We start from the raw sequence: 16,133 nt of genomic DNA, 5'->3' as shown, positions 1-16,133 counted from the left end.
CACTTTACCCTATGCACTTCTTCCATTTTGATGCTCCGGAGTTGTATCCCTTATAATAAGCTGTTAATAGTATTTTCCTGAATTCTGCAATCCATTCCAGTAAGTTATCCAACTTGAGGGAGGGAGTCATGGGAACTCCAATGTATAGCTGGGTAGTCAGAAGTGCAGGGGGCCTGGGACTTGGGATTGACATCTCAAGTGTGGCAGACTCCTTAAGCTGTGGGGTCCAACATTAACTCTGGGTAGTGCATGAATTAAATTGATTTTGCCTCAGTCAGTTGAGCCTCCAATTCTTGGTCTCAGCCCAGGTCTTGATCTCAGGGTTGTGAGTTAAAGCCCCGTGCCTACTTAAAAAAAAAAAAGGAAAAAAAAAAAAAAAGAAATTTGTAGGACATCCAGTTGGTGTCCAGAGAGTTAGAAAATTGGTTGACATGGGAAAAAAAAAACCCTACACATTATCGGAAATGCTGTAATAAAAACCAGTTCATCTATATAAGAGCAAAATAAGAATGCTTTCAGAGAAGCAAGTATTCGGAAAGTTCATTACTCGTGAATGCTAGCTGAAATACTAGAGGATGCAGTCTACGAAAATTAAAAAAAAAAATGTGAATCCAAGAGGAAGCTGTGGGACAGAAGCAGCAGTGGTAAACCAAGGAATTTTGTAAAGGATATTAAACTAAATACATATTACCTCTTTATGTATGTATGTAGGCTTCACACTCAGCATGGAGCCCAGTGTGGGACTTGAACTCATGACCCTGAGATCTGGAGCTGAAATCAAGAATCGACCACTTAGGGACAGCTGAGTGGCTTACTCAGTTAAGCATCTGCCTTTGGCTCAGGTCATGATCTCAGGGTCCTGGGATCAAGCCCCATGTTGGGCTCCAGGCAGTGGGGAGCCTGCTTCTCCCTCTCCCTCTGCCTGCCACTCCCTCTGTTTGTGCTCTCTCAAGCTGTCAAATTAACTAAATATTTTTTTAAAAAGAACCAGCCAGTTAGCCAAGTGAGCCACCCAGTTGCCCCATATTGCCTCTTTAAATACTGTTCAGTGAGGATGGGCAAAAGATACAGATATTGGTTTAATTCTGTGGATGCACAAAATAACAGAAATAGAAGGTATGTGACTTCAAAACAAATTCAAGAAACAAGGGGTGGAAGTGTAGGGAAGGAGGAGGAATATACCAGAGGCCAGCAAGTGGAAAACAGAGATGACGGAAGTCCAAATACAGGGTAATGAAATGCAGCATACATAAACGGCTTGCACTGATGTATGAGAGACTCAGATTAGATTAAAAAAAAACAGTTGTAATCTATTTACACATGACACATCCGAAGCAAAATAAAAATAACACAGTGACATTGAAAATGAAAGGGTAGAACAAGATCTATCAAATGCTGACAAAATGAAAACAATGAAAAAAATGATTCAAGGAAGAAAGTATTAAAAGAGAGACACCTGTATTGGGAAAAAGCTAATCCACATGAAGATCTAATTACAACCCATCTTTATGTCTCTAACATCATTTCAATATATGTAAAGCAAAAACCTGATAGAAATATAATTGACGAATCCATACTTATAAAGGGAGTTTTCACAACTCTCCCAAACTCAAATAGCCGAAAATATGTGATACAAATAATTTAAATAATTTAACTATTTGAGTAACTATTCATAGGAGTGATATAACTAATCAGGATTAACTATTACTAGAATTGATACAGACTTCTATTCCTTAGCACACCACAGTTACAGGATTTGATTTTTATTTTTCATTTTTTTATGTTTTAAAGATTTTGTTTATTCATGAGAGACACAGAGAGAGGCAGAGACATAGAGGGAGAAGCAGGCTCCTCGCAGGGAGCCTGATACAGAACTCAATCCCAGGACCCTGGGATCATACCCTGAGCCAAAGGCAGATGCTCAACTGCTGAGCCACCCAGGCGTCCCTGATTGATTGATTTTTAGATTTTATTTATTTAACAGAGAGAGCCAGAGAGCACAAGCTAGGGGAATGGCAGAGGCAGAGGGAGAAGCAGACTCTCCACTGAGCAGGAAGTACAATGCAGGGCTCTATCCTGAGACTCTGGGATTACAACCTGAGCTGAAGGCAGACATTTAACGGACTGAGCTACCCAGGCCCAGGATTTGTTTTATACAGAACTATAAAATGAAGCCCTTTCCAAGAATGATCTTGAGGGCCTTGTAACATTCAGGTATCTGAGGTAAGACTTTGTGGTACTCGTGATGGATGGTAATCCTCAAGACATCTGTTTGTTTTTTTTTAAGTTAAATTCAATTTGCCAACACAGTATAACACCTAATGCTTATTACATCACATGCCCTCCTTAATGCCCATCACCCAGTCACCTCACCCTCCCACCAACCTCCCCTTCTGCAACCCTTTGTTTGTTTCCCGGAGTTAGGAGTCTCTCATGGTTTGTAAGGCATCTATTTGAAAGGAGTGGCAAGAACATACATTTGAAAGAAGTTGCAGTGTTTATCCATTAAAAACATCTAAGGATCTATTGTTTTTCTGAGACTAACTTTACCTACTGAGGTAGAGTGCTATTTTATTAGAAGCTGTTTTCATGATCATCTGCATAGAAAATCCATTAGGGGCACCTGGTAACTAGGTCAGTAGAGCATGCGACTCTTGATCTCAGAGTCATGAATTTGAGTCTCACATTAGGCATGGAGATTACTTTTAAAAAAGTCAATAAACATCCAAGAAAACCAACTTAAAAAATCTATTAGAACTAGTAAGAAGGGTCAGCAATATGGACACATACAAAAATTCATAACCTTTTTTTTAAAAAAAGATTTTATTCATGAGAGACACAGAGAGAAAGAGAGAGAGAGAAAGAGAAAGAAACAGACACAGGCAGAGGGAGAAGCAGACTCCATGCAGGGAGCCTGACCTGGGACTCCATCCCAGGTCTCCAGGATCATACCCTGGGCTGAAGGTGGCACTAAACCACTGAACCACCTGGGCTGCTCTCATAACCCTTTTATATCCATTAATGCCCAATTTAAAAAGGTTCTAGTTCAAAATTACTAGGAAAAACTGAAATATATGTAATTCTGAAAAGCATATAAGACTTAAGTAGTTGGAGATATACCATGTTCCTGGATAGAAGTTAGTATTGCAAAGATGTGGCATGTCCCAATAGATCTATAAATTCAGTGCAATCCTAAAATCACAATAGGACTTAAATAACTCAACAAGCAAATTCTAAAATTTATCTGAAAGTTAAGGGCATCTGGGTGGCTCGTGGGTTGAGCTTCCAACTCTTGGTCTCTGCTCAGGTCATGATCTCAAGTGTCATGAGATCAAAGCCTGCAGCGGCTCCATGCTCAGCAGAGAGTCTGCTTGAAAATTCTTTCCCTTTGTCCCTCATCCCACTTGAATGCAAGCTCTCCTTCTCTCTTTAAAATGAATGGATACATCTTTTTTTAAAAAATAAAAATTTATCTGAAAGTGAAAATGTATATGGTTACTAAAGGAAAAAGAATTTGAAATAACTCTAAAGAAGGACTTGCCTTAATGGCTAAACAGAATGTAAAGCTAGGGTATTAGTGTTATATTGGTCCAGGAAAGCGCAAATTAAGATAACATACTACTTTTCACATACTGGATTGGCAGAAATGTAAGATATCAGCAGTTCAAGATTGTCAGGCAGGAACGTCCTCATTCACTGCTGATTTAAGTCTAAATTGATAGAGCAAGTCTAAATTGGTAGAACCTACCAAAGGAGTGATTAAAAACATGCATTCAGGGGTGCCTGGATGGCTTAGTTGGTTGAATATCTGCCTTCAGCTCAGGTCATGATCTCTAGGTCCTGGGATTGAGGCCCATAGTTCAGTCTCCCTGTTTGGTGGAGTCTGCTTCTCCTTCTCCCACTCCCCCTGCTCTCTGTCAAATAAATAAATGAAATCTTTAAAAAACAAAACAAAACAAAACAAATCATGCATTCATTCTTAAACCCAGCAAGTGCACTGACTGGTAATGCGCCTCAAATATAAAATGACATGTACCAAAAGAGGAACATGCAAGGATATTCACAAGTGTCTGTTTATGACAAGAAAATTGGCACCATTCTTAGTTTATCAATAGAGATCAAATAAACCTCCACAATGAACTTCAATAGGTCACACCAACATTCACACTAGGGATTATTATGTAGAAGATAATTGGGTAGATCAGTAGGGGCTGACTAGATAAGATCTCCAGATGTATTAAAAAGAAAAAGTTGCAGAATATACACAGTGTAAGATTTGTTTAAAACAAGCAAACCTATCATGTCTATTTTAAATGCATGGAAAATGTCTGCAAGGACATACACAATGGTTTCCTTTGCAAGATAATGCAATTGTAGTAGAGATAATCAAGGGGTCCTTTAATCTCTATTCTAGTATTTTTATTACAATGTAGATGTATTCATAATTTATTCTGAATAAAAATAAATTCAGCTAGCTGAAGGACCTAGAGGTAACCTTAATAACTTTGGTACTAAAAAATAACCAACAGATGAGGGGTAAAGGGGTAAACATGTGAAGTTGAGAAAATGGAATTCAAGACAAATTCTTGTGGGGTGTCACATTTGGGAGATACTGATTACCTGGAAAATGGAGGCTGCCAAAGGGGCAGAGGCTCTCTGAAAAGCAAACTATCCAACAGCCCAATTTTGCCTAGAGGACCAGTTTACCTCAACATTAATTAAACCCAAAATAGAGAACCTAATGTGTGAAAAGAACTCTTAGGTGTGTGTGGGGAATATGGACCTTGTCCACACTATCTCATTTGATCCTTGCCACAATATTGTGTAAGGCAGGTTATCAGGGTCCCTATTCTTCAGATAAGACTTACATGAAGTACAAGAATGAGCTGGGGCTGCATGACAGGATTGAAGCTTGGATCGGAGTCTGAAATCTATATTCTCTCATAATGCTGTCTCTCATAATGCTGTCCCCATAATGCTTACCTAATAAGGTAAGTGGATAAGTACGCAATCCTCTATAAACAGAGCGGATTATACACCTCTGTATTTTAATATTTCCAGATAACCTCTTCCAAACCCCCAATCCAATCCAGACAATGCTGCCAGATGGATTTTTCTGAGGATTACAACCTAAATCAAAAATCTTTATTATCTGGGTCCACCATCTATTGTACTTATCACTCTTTTTTAAGATTTTATTTATTTGAGAGTGAGTCCAAATAGGAGTAGTGGCAGGAGAGGGAGTCAACCTCCTCAACAGAGCCCAACGCCGGGCTTCATCTCAGGACTCCAGGAGCATGACCTGAGCCAGAGGCAGATAGTTAACCAGCTGAGCCACCCATACATCCTTCCCACTCCTTTACAAGTGCCTTATACCTTATACTTACTTTCCAGCAGGTCCCCTAGACTGGAATTTCCAATTTCTGCTGTGCCGTATTGCGCTACCGTGTAGGTGCAGTGTAAATGCTTCCACCCTGAAGCTTTCTCATCCTGAGTATAGACAGCACACGGATTGGAGGTAAAAGGACTTTCCAATCAATGACAATCTGACAGAAGCACTTTCCCCTCTATTCCATGAGCAATTTCAAACCTGCAAATCTATATCCCTCTTCCTTTCTCGTGTTCTAACTCAAGAAATTCAGATACCACACTCTCAATTTTCTGACAGTGAAACTACAAATCTAGCTTCTAAACCCACTTCTTTCCTCTTCAAAGGTTCTATTAATCCCTCCTCTAGGCCCCATTCTTTCTCAAAAACCTAACTCCTTTCCTCTGATTAGCTGCTTTTCCAGAAGCATCCACACATGCCCATCACTCCAATTTCATGAAATTGCAACCTCCAAACTCCATTAACACTTCTTCCCTCACTGCCTTTTCCCCCTCACTTTGACAATCTCAACCAACATTCTGTGGCTTCTGTGTCCCCATTGGTTGCCCACCTCTAAACACTCCTTCCCAATCTTTCTGTTCATCTCTCTCACTGGGCAATCTGGAGTGACTGCTCACCTACCTGCAAACCTGTCTTTAAGAGCCATGTCACAACTATCATAGCTATTACTGTGAACCAGTCATGGGGCTGTCCATTCATAATTTAACTTCCCTACTGCATGAAGCACACCACCACACAGGCTATCAGGATTGAGGAAAAGGAGCAAGCCTAAATCACACGGCATTTAGGTAGCAGAGGCAGGACCTGAATGCAGGTTGTTGGCATCCTTACCTACCAGGCTACAAGTCTGGGTGGTGGCTTCAAACTCACATCCCCAGAATAATCTTATTCCAATTCTTTTTCTTTCACAATGATCCCGAAGTACAAACCAGAAACTTGGCATTATTTGGCTTACTTTCCTTTTAGCCCAATCTGCCAAGGCCTACTAAATGGTGGTACTACTACTGCCTCTTGGCTTGGAACGCCATCAAAGTGAAAATATTGCCAAACTTGTACCACCTTGATCTTCTCAGTATTTTTCTCTTAAGATTCAATCCAATAGGACCTAAATCTGAGGGATTACTCTGGAAACCCTCAATGGCTTGTTGCCATTGAGTTTTGTCCCCATTAATCCCAGTGAGGCTTGGAAGCCAACTTCTGAGAATAAAAATAAAGAGAAACTTTATCATACCATAATGTATTGTGTACTTGTCTTGCTTTCTTATATATAGTACATTTTCTAAAGAAAAATTGCTAAACTCTTAAGCATCAAATGCTGCTGGGACTTTATAGGAAATGTATTTGTATAAGGGGAAAAAGTTACGCGGTCTTTGAAATTATCTATTTCCCATGAACACACTAGCTATGACTTTGTGATGGTTTTATAAAGTCTGGACAGACCGAGGCTAAAGAACCAATTCTCTAATGACAACATTAACAATCCCAACATTCTGCTTCAAAATCCTGACTAACAACAGACTTTACGCCACAGATTAAGTGCACTTGCCAGTGTGTCAAAAAGAACCTTTATTACTTATTTATAACAGCCTCTTATGTTTTTTATGCCTTCTTGCCAGATGCCTTTGGAGCAGGTGCTTTCTGGGCTGGAGCTTTCTGACCCTTCTGAGCCTTTGGAGGTGCTGCTTTCTGGCCTGCAGCTTTTGGGGCAGGAACCTTCTGGGCTGGAGCCTTCTTGCCCGCAGCAGCCACCTTTTTGGCTGGAACCTTTGCAGCAGGTGCTGCAGCCGCACCCTTAGCAGCAGGTGCTTTTTTAGGAGAAGCTTTCAGGAGAGCTGCTTTTTGTAGCTTCCTAACTTCAAGCTTGATTATTCTGTTCCTCTGAAAAAATTCAATATAAGTTATTTGTCATATATGCACATAAAAAACGATTTTGTCTAACCTATACGTATGGAATGCATATGTAAGAAAACAAACCTAAAACCTGTATGAATTCGACTTTGGTCGACACTAAGCTCAAGAAAGCAGAATTACTAGCCAAGTTTAGGGTTAGAATATAAAAATCCTGAAATAATTTAAAAACTTACCATTTTCTTTGCCTTCATGACTTTGTAACGATCAAAGTCTGTCATCTTGGCTTTCTGTTAAAAATAAAGCACATAATCACTCACACGACCTATCACCTTCCTCCAAAAGAAAAGGTCACAATTCAAATGACCCTAAACCATTACCCTTTCTCTGGCTTCAATCTTCTTGGCCCATCTCGTAGCTGCCCATTTTGTATTGATATCAGCCTTCTGCCAGGCTTGCCGGACATACTTCTGGCGAGCACTAGGAAAGAGCCAAGACCAGAATAAGGAACCAGCTTTGAAGCCACACAGACCCAAGGACAGCTTTGAGCCCTCTGAAAGCACAGTTTATGCCCCCTTAATTTAAAAAGCATAAGCCAAAAGCACGCTTCACATTCATTGTACTTCCAGCTCTTGGTGACTCCATCCACCACATACCACTTAGCACATTACGTCTTTTACTTACTTGAATGTTGTTCACTAAACCGGGATTTCTTATAATCCAAAGCACATGATTTTATGTATTTTAAATTTTTTCAGTTTTGTTTTTATTTACTTTCAAAGTAAGCTCTAGTTCCAATATGGGGCTTGAACTCATAACCCCAAAGTTAAGTCACATGCTCTTCAGAGCCAGCCAGGCACCCCTCAAACAAGCCATTGTAATTAAAAAAAAAAAAAAAAGGGCAAATCAGCTTATTTTCTGTATTTAAAAATCACCTCTGATCTTGTATATAACATCACTCTATGGAGATTATAGAAAGCAATTTCCTTTTCATAAAGAATGAGGTAAAGCGGGTGGGTACCTGGGTGGCTTGGTTAGTTGAGCATCTGCCTACCGCTCAGGTCGTGGTCCTGAGGTCCTGGGATGGAGTCCCACATTAGGCTACCTGCACAGCGGGGAGCCTGCTTCTCCCTCTCCCTCTGCCCCTCCCCACTGCTTGTGCCCTCTCAAAATCTTAAAAAGGGACACATGGGTGGCTCAGTGGTCTGCCTGGAATCGAGTCCTGCATCAGGCTCCCTGTGGAACAGTCCCACAGGGAGCCTACTTTTCCTTCTGCCTCTCTCATGAACAAATAAATAAAATCTTAGAAAATTTAAAAAAAAAAAAAAAAGAATGAGGTAAAGCTAATCCTTGGGCCTTCTGTACAATAATGCTTAAAGGAATGTGGCTAAACACCAAAGTCTAACCATTTTGAAGTTTCTTTCAAATATTTCAAGTACCAAAGCCTGCATGCTTAAAAAGATGTACCAGTACACTTTATAGCATGTTCCACTGCAAGCGCCATTGTAGTTGAAATAGCCAAAGAGTAACCACCAGTATTTTAATTTCCATAACCTACATCATGTCAAGAAAGAATCACTACTGACTTCAATTCCCTAAGCAGCTAGTAAGAGAACAACCTCTTTAGTACCGGTCAAAATGAGATGACATACTTTAAACACTTATTAACTGACACACACTAAAAGCTCAACTAATGATAGCTACTATTCTAAGAAAAAAATATTTAGTATTTTTGTTTTGAAGCTAACGGTGACTAAGGTGCCTAAAATATGTCTGGGAGACCAGAATTCCAGAGAGAGGTCTTTGTTGTGTAAATCCTGAAAGGGGGCAAGAGAAAGAGGGTGGCAAATCTGGAAAATTAAAGCCAGAGAAGGCAGAGTGGAATAATCACAGAACATTTAAAAAATTTTAAAAATGGCCACCCACTTCTATAACGAAAATCCTTCTTCTGTACTACATTCTCAAGAAACAAGACAGCAAAAACACTTTCTCAATTAAACTAAGCAAATTTTTATCAGTACAAACAAAGCTGGAGGAGGGGTGTTGAGAGGTGGATGGTTACCTGTGAGGGAACTTGAGGATGAAGTCAGTCAGCTGCATGCACTTGAAAGGCATCGCCTGTCTCCTTACCTGAGTGCAGGGTCCATCAACCAAAGCCTAGAACACGTAAGATAAAAATTTCAGTGCAGAACATAACAGCACCCCAAGCAGATCTCTATATTTGTCCTTTTAGAACCACCAAATCTCTATTATCTAAATGTCCTGAAGAAAGATAAACCTATTATCCGCAATAGTACCTGTAACTTACTGGGCAATTTTTAAGTCTTTGATCCTTACGGTTCTAACAATCAACATCATGCTCATTCACGGTCTTTGGCTGACCTCTTAGTTTGTGGTTCTCAAACACCAACAAGAGCACACAAGGGCACAGGAAGCTGCGTGCCTGACTTTGTTCTAACTCCCTGAAACCTCACCAGTGTTTCCACCCATGGCTGGCTAATTGGTCTGGCTAGTCTAAGTGGCAGAGACAACACGGAAACTCAGCGATACTGGCCAACTCCAGTCTGTGCTCGAAATCCCCACTTCGCACCAGCTGTCTCCTTAAAGGTAAAATAAAACTACCACAACACTCCCGCCCTTAGAGGGCCGTTGGGAAGATGACCATTACCATTACGATACTGCCTATCGGTCATTGATTGGCGTGGGAGACTGACACTTATCCTTACACTTACCCTGTTCTGATCAATAACATCTACAATCGCGACCAGTTTCCCGGCATGAGGCCCAAAGGAGACGTAGGCCACCCGGCCAACCTCCACGAAACGCCTGAACACCTAAAATCGAGGGCGAGAGAGACAACGAGACTTCTATTAGAAAGACTCATTAGTTTATAAGGCTTTGCAGCTCAAAGGCTGCGTAACTAAGCACAGCGAAAAAGAACGTTAGGGAACACGCCCAAACGCCACGGGCGATCTGATGGACGCAGGAAATACGCAGAGACGGCAGCGGCTAAAGCAGGGTTCCCGCCGGCCTCCCGGGCTATGGGCTCTCCAAAGCCCCGGACTGGCCGGGCCGCCGCGGCGTTCCCGGTCGGCGGCCGCGCGGCGCACGCGAGGCCCCAGGCGCACCCGGCCTGCACGGCCCTCCACGCGCTCGGCGGCCGCGCGCCCCGGAAGCTCCTCTGCTCAGTGCTCCGCCCGCCCAGGGACCCTCTCCATTCGCCACCTAAGACCCGATGAGCGTCATTCCAAGCCTTCGTTTCCCCCTCCCAGGCTGAGGTGGAGCGGCGAGGCCTCCAGCCCAGGAGCCCGGCACAGCGATACTCACCATGTCGGCGGCGTTCGGCGAGAAGGAAGAAGGCCCGCCCGCCCGTGCGCATGTGTGGACGGTCGCCCCGCCCCCGCGCGTAACGAGCCGCCGGCGTCAGCACCGATTGGCTGGGGTCGTACGTGCGTACGTGCACGCATGCTCGCTGGGAAAACTCGGCGGAGTCGGTCGGCAGTGGACTTCCTTTTGGCGAGGGCTGGCGGTGAGCTGAGCTCCGGGGGTACCGCCTGGCTGGGGAGGGGCCTGCCGCATCTTAGGACTTTAGGGTGAAGGACTGCACACGGCTGTGCCTTTCGATGTCACTGCCCGCGTTGTTTTACTTCTTGTAACATTCTCCCACTTTTCCTTCCCTTTCTCCTAAGTATTTCAGATTTTTGCTTCAATGTTGTTACGGCTTAGTACTAGAATTTTTTTCTCTCCCTAAGTAATCCCAGCAATTCTGTTACCATTTTATTTTAAAGTAATTTAGACTTAACAGAAAAGTTGCAAAACTAGCACAAAGAATTCCAATAAGCGCTTCTTTCAAATTACCCAAATAATCTTACATTATTGAGAGAGAGGTTTTTTTTTTTTTTTTTTTTTTTTTTTTTTTTAAGATTTTATTTATTCATGAGAGACAGAGACCCAGGCAGAGGGAGAAGCAGGCTCCATGCAGGGAGCCTGACGTGGGACTCCCGGGACTGCAGGATCAGGCCCTGGGTGGAATGCGGCGCTAAACCGCTGAGCCACCGGGGCTGCCCGAGAGAGAGAGAGAGAGAGAGAGAGAGAGAGAGAGAGAGAGAGTGTGTGTCAGTCTTAAGCAGGCCCCACACCCAGTGCAGAGCTGGAGTTAGGGCTTGATCTCATGACCTTGACTGAGATCATGACCTGAGCTGAAATCAAGAGTCTGATGCTTCACTAAGCCACCCAGGCAACTCTCCCCAAATGTTAACATTTCTGTTTGCTTTATCTTTCTATCATTTTTTTCTGAGTCCTTTTAAGAGAATGTTATATGTGATGTTCCTTTATCTCTTAACAGCACTTAAATGTGCCATTTCCTTAAAAAAAAAAAAAAAGAAAGAAATCATCTTACATATCAATACAATGAACAAAATCAGGAAAACTATACCAATGTAATCTATCATTTATTTGGTAGTTTTATTCACGTGTTATCAGTTGTCCCACTTATGTCCTTTAGTGCAAATTAAGTTTTGTTTCCTGGTTCGTGATGGAATGGAGGATTACAAATTGGAAGCTGTCATGTCTAGCCTTAAAATCTAGAATAGTTTTTACATCTTTCTCTTTCATAATACTGATATCTTAAAATACAGGCTAGTTGGTTTGTAGACTATCTCTTAATATGGACTTAAAGTTTCCCCCGTGATCAGATTCAGATTATGCACTTTAAGTAGAAACGCTGTGCCTTTGATGCAAAACATAAGACTACAAGCTTAGGCTATCTCTTTGCCATCATCATCACCAGGTTAAGGTGATCATTGTACTGGCAATTCCCAAAAGTCTTTCAGTCCTTTCCTCTAAGCTCTGTGTCAGTACTTCCCAGGACTGTTCCACCAGCCTCCTAAATGATCTACTTTCTCCATTGCTTCCCTTAATCTATTCTCTGCTCATCAGAGGGATCTTGTAATAACATAAGTCAGATAACATCACTTCATTGTTAAAACACTTCAGTGGTTTTCTACAGTACTTACAATAAAATCTAAACTTCTTACTGTAGCCTACATAGGCCCTGCATCATATGCTCCTACATTCAAACACACCTGAGCCATCTCTCCTTTCCCATCTTCATTGTGCCTCAGCTACATTGGTCTTGAACAGGACAAGTCCTCTCCTGGTCTATGAGTTTTTCACAGGATGACTCTTCTGCCAGGAATGCTCTTCCCTCTGTTCATACTCCTTGTATAGCAGTGCCAACAGTGTCTTGTAGATTTTTCTAGAGATCTCTTCTGAAAAACTTACCACCTAAAAAAAAAAAAACGTTAGTCCCCTTCCTCCTTTTCTAGCTCAATTTTTAAATTTCCTCAGAGCTGTTATCATAATTGCAATTGTTTGACTTATTTTTCTGTCCATAGAGATTATAGTTTTATACCAGTTGGAATAAGTTCCGTGAGGGCAGGACCTTGGCCATTTTTTTGTTGTTGTTTCTTTTCTTTTCTTTTTTAATTTTATTTGACAGAGAGAGAGCACACACAAGCAGGGGGCAGTGGCAGGCAGAGGGAGAGGAAGAAGCAGGCTTCTTGTAGGACTTGATCCCAGGCCCTGGCCAAAGGCAGACACATAACCAACGGAGTCACCCAGTTGCCCCATTTTTTTTTTTTTCTTTGTATAGTAGGCTCAATGAATTGGTATTTAAGCCTTGGGATCTTGCTTTATAATTTACAAAGCAAAAGGCATGAATAAGAAAGTTCATAGCAGCACTTTTTTGGTAATAGCCCCAAACTGGAAACTACTCAAAGGCCATAAATACGTGAATAGATAAAAGTTGTTAGCAATGGAGTCAACAGTAACTATAAGGAACAATACACATAACACTGAGTAAAATAAGCCACATACAAAGAGTATATGTTGTGTTGTGTGATTTAATTTATATAAAATTCATAACGGGCGATCTATGGTTATTAGGAATAATGATCATGTTTAACCTTGGTGCAGGTAGCAGTGGCTGGGGTGGAAGAGGGGCTTCTGAGCTCTTGGTGACGTTTGTTCATCTAGGTGTTGGTTACACCAGTGTGTTCAGCCTCCGAATGTTCATTTTCCCCCTTTTCTACAGGATAAAGTCCACACTCCCTAGCCTGGCATTCAAAGTTCCCCATAAGCTCACCCCAGCACCTTCCTCGCATTTTCCTCCTGCCACTTCTGCGTCCTTCACCCCTCATCTCGTTCTAGCTGTAGGCTTCGCAGCTCTTCATGCAGTTGTGCCCCCTCTTCCTAGAATACGATCCCACTCGCCCTGAAGAACGACAGCACGTCCTTGAAGAAGCAGCATCTAAAGATCCCACCCCAACCAACTCCAAAGCGGTTTTCAGATTTCTTCGAAGCTCCACTGGAATGGGTAGGTAAATCCAACTAAGCCTTATGTGCCTCCGGAGGTCGCGGGCGTCCAGGAATGAGCAAGACAATCATGAACAGCTACACACTCCGGGAGCCGGGCCACCCGACCCAGCGAGCGAGCAGCGCGGGGCGGCTGGACACGCCCCGTCCCGGCCACCCAACGGCCTCATCCAATCACCGGGAGGAAGGGCAACTCCGGGACCACGCCAGGATCCAAGATGGCGTCCGGGGCACGCTGCGTAGTGGGCTCGGCTCCTCCCTGCGGAGTCACGCACCGGCCGGTCGTCGCCCCGGCTCGTCCAATCACCGGGAGGGAGGGCGGGCCGAGGTCCGCGCGGGTTAAGCTGGGCGGCCCGCTGGCGCTCGCTCTCTGGCGCGGTTCCTTCGTTGAGCCTGCCCGTGGGCTATTTGGAAGCTGTGTGCTGCTGGAGCCGCGCCGTGTGGCGCTTGCTTATGGCGAGGGATGGATGTGAGGGGCAGGCGGGCGCCCGCGTGGGGTTCCTGCGAGGGAGCACCGAGCAGAGGGGCCGCGCTGGTCCCGGGTCCTGGCGGGGGACGCGGGGGACGGCAGCAGCAGCCCACTTCCCCTTGGGGTCCCCGCAGGTGTCGGCGTGTGCAGGACTGTCCACCTGTAACCAGCTGGTCGCGGGTCCTGGCGGGGGACGGCAGCTGCAGCCCACTTCCCCTTGGGGTCCCTGCAGCTGTCAGCACGTCCAGGACTGTCCACCTGTAACCAGCTGGTCCCGGGTCCTGGCGGGGGACGCGGGGGACGGCAGCAGCAGCCCACTACCGCTTAGGGTCCCTGCAGGTGTCGGCGTGTGCAGGACTGTCCACCTGTAACCCGCTGGTCCCGGGTCCTGGCGGGGGACGCGGGGGACGGCAGCAGCAGCCCACTGCCTCTTAGGGTCCCTGCAGGTGTCGGCGTGTGCAGGACTGTCCACCTGTAACCAGCTGGTCCCGGGTCCTGGCGGGGGACGGCAGCAGCAGCCCACTGCCCCTTGGGGTCCCTGCAGGTGTCAGCACGTCCAGGACTGTCCACCTGTAACCAGCTGGTCCCGGGTCCTGGCGGGGGACGGCAGCAGCAACCCACTGCCCCTTGGGGCGCAGGTGTCGGCGTGTCCAGGACTGTCCACCTGTAACCAGCTGGAGTACCTGCCGGCTTCAGCTGAGGTAGGCGTGTCTCGTTTGTTTCTGTCAGTCAGGAGGGTGGAAGTGTGGGTTCAGCAGGCAGAATGTTTGTGGAGGGCCCAAAACAGAAATCTAAGCCTGTTTGAGAAGTGAACAGAAACCTACCCAGAACCCTGACTTCTTTCTTGTTCCTGTAACCTCTTTGGGATGTGAACACATCACAGTTATGACCAAACTGGCATGGTAGTCATTCGTATGCCTACTTGGCATGATATATTTAGGAGTGAAAAGAAGTGTATGGTACATCTGTTTTCAGGATTTTCGTCTTAGGAACCCCAAAGCAGAGAAAGACAGAGTCACAGCTGTTTCAACCTAAAACCATCAGGAATAAACCAGTAGTCCTGCAAAATCAGGTGTGTTGATTTCATTGTAATGAGGGAGACTGCACACCAGAGACACCATGAGGCTTTTAACCAAAGAAGGAAAAGAGAGTTATAGAATTGTGGGCAGGTGTAAAGTTTAGATGAAATTTAAATGAAACACTGTTTTGATAGGCTCAGTGCAAAGCAGGACTGTTTAAAGGGGTCAACATTAGTCCTAGACAGCAAAATGGACCCATGGTCCTGTTTCTTTGAGAACTTTGTGTAGAAACCACTTTTCTGAAGCTTCTTATCTGAGTGGTAAGTTGAAACTGTTTCATTTTTACTGATAAAATTCCAAGCACCAGCCTTTCAGAGAGTCTTTGATTTTAGAGAACAAAGTTTCTTAGTAAGAAAGCAATAGTCTTCAAAGCCTCGAAGAAAGTTATTATGACACTATAGATGTAGTATTCATTGGAAGAAATAGTGTTCCTTTTTTACTTTATAGCTGTGTTTATTTGTATCTCTTTTGTCTGCCTGAAGGAAGAGCTATGAAGATTTTACTCTCTTAGAGGTAATTTTTTTACACCACAGAAATGCTGATAATACATATAGAAGGAAAGAACTCTGAAGGTTTTATCAATGGGGAAGTTTTAGATCTTCTATGTTGTAAAGCAGGAGGTAAAGTCACAAATCACAGGTAATGACATATTCTGGTATGAGAAAGATACCCACAATGTGGAAGACATTTGGCTATTAAATCATGGGAACCTGAGTAAGAGAAAAGGAAGGCTTTGTTTTGTTTTTATTTATTCATTCATGAGAGATGAGAGAGAGAGAGAGAGAGAGAGAGAGAGAGAGGCAGAGACATAGAGGGAGAAGCAGGCTCCTCGCAAGGAGCCCGCTGCGGAACTTGATTCCCCAGAGCCAGGATTGAACCCTGAGCCAAAGGCAGATGCTCAACCACTGAGCCACTCAGGCATCCCAGAAAGTGAGGGTTTTTAACCATCCATTGGTTGCTCACTTCCAGCTTC

General features: G+C 43.8%; 1 protein-coding gene across 1 annotated transcript; it reads right to left on the bottom strand.

Moving 5' to 3' along the window:
• Positions 1–6,938: 6,938 nt before the first annotated feature.
• Positions 6,939–10,686, bottom strand: RPL14 (ribosomal protein L14). Its single transcript, XM_041734612.1, has 6 exons — positions 10,565–10,686; positions 9,970–10,071; positions 9,300–9,394; positions 7,618–7,717; positions 7,474–7,527; positions 6,939–7,267 (listed from the first exon to the last, which is right to left on the bottom strand). Exons 1-6 carry the CDS (start codon positions 10,565–10,567, stop codon positions 6,989–6,991), a joined length of 633 nt encoding a protein of 210 aa, XP_041590546.1. The 5' UTR covers positions 10,568–10,686; the 3' UTR covers positions 6,939–6,988.
• Positions 10,687–16,133: the final 5,447 nt, after the last annotated feature.

The sequence above is a fragment of the Vulpes lagopus genome, chromosome 19 (assembly GCF_018345385.1).
Source record: "Vulpes lagopus strain Blue_001 chromosome 19, ASM1834538v1, whole genome shotgun sequence".
Lineage (NCBI taxonomy): Eukaryota > Metazoa > Chordata > Mammalia > Carnivora > Canidae > Vulpes > Vulpes lagopus.
This window is presented reverse-complemented; position numbering and strand designations above follow the sequence as displayed.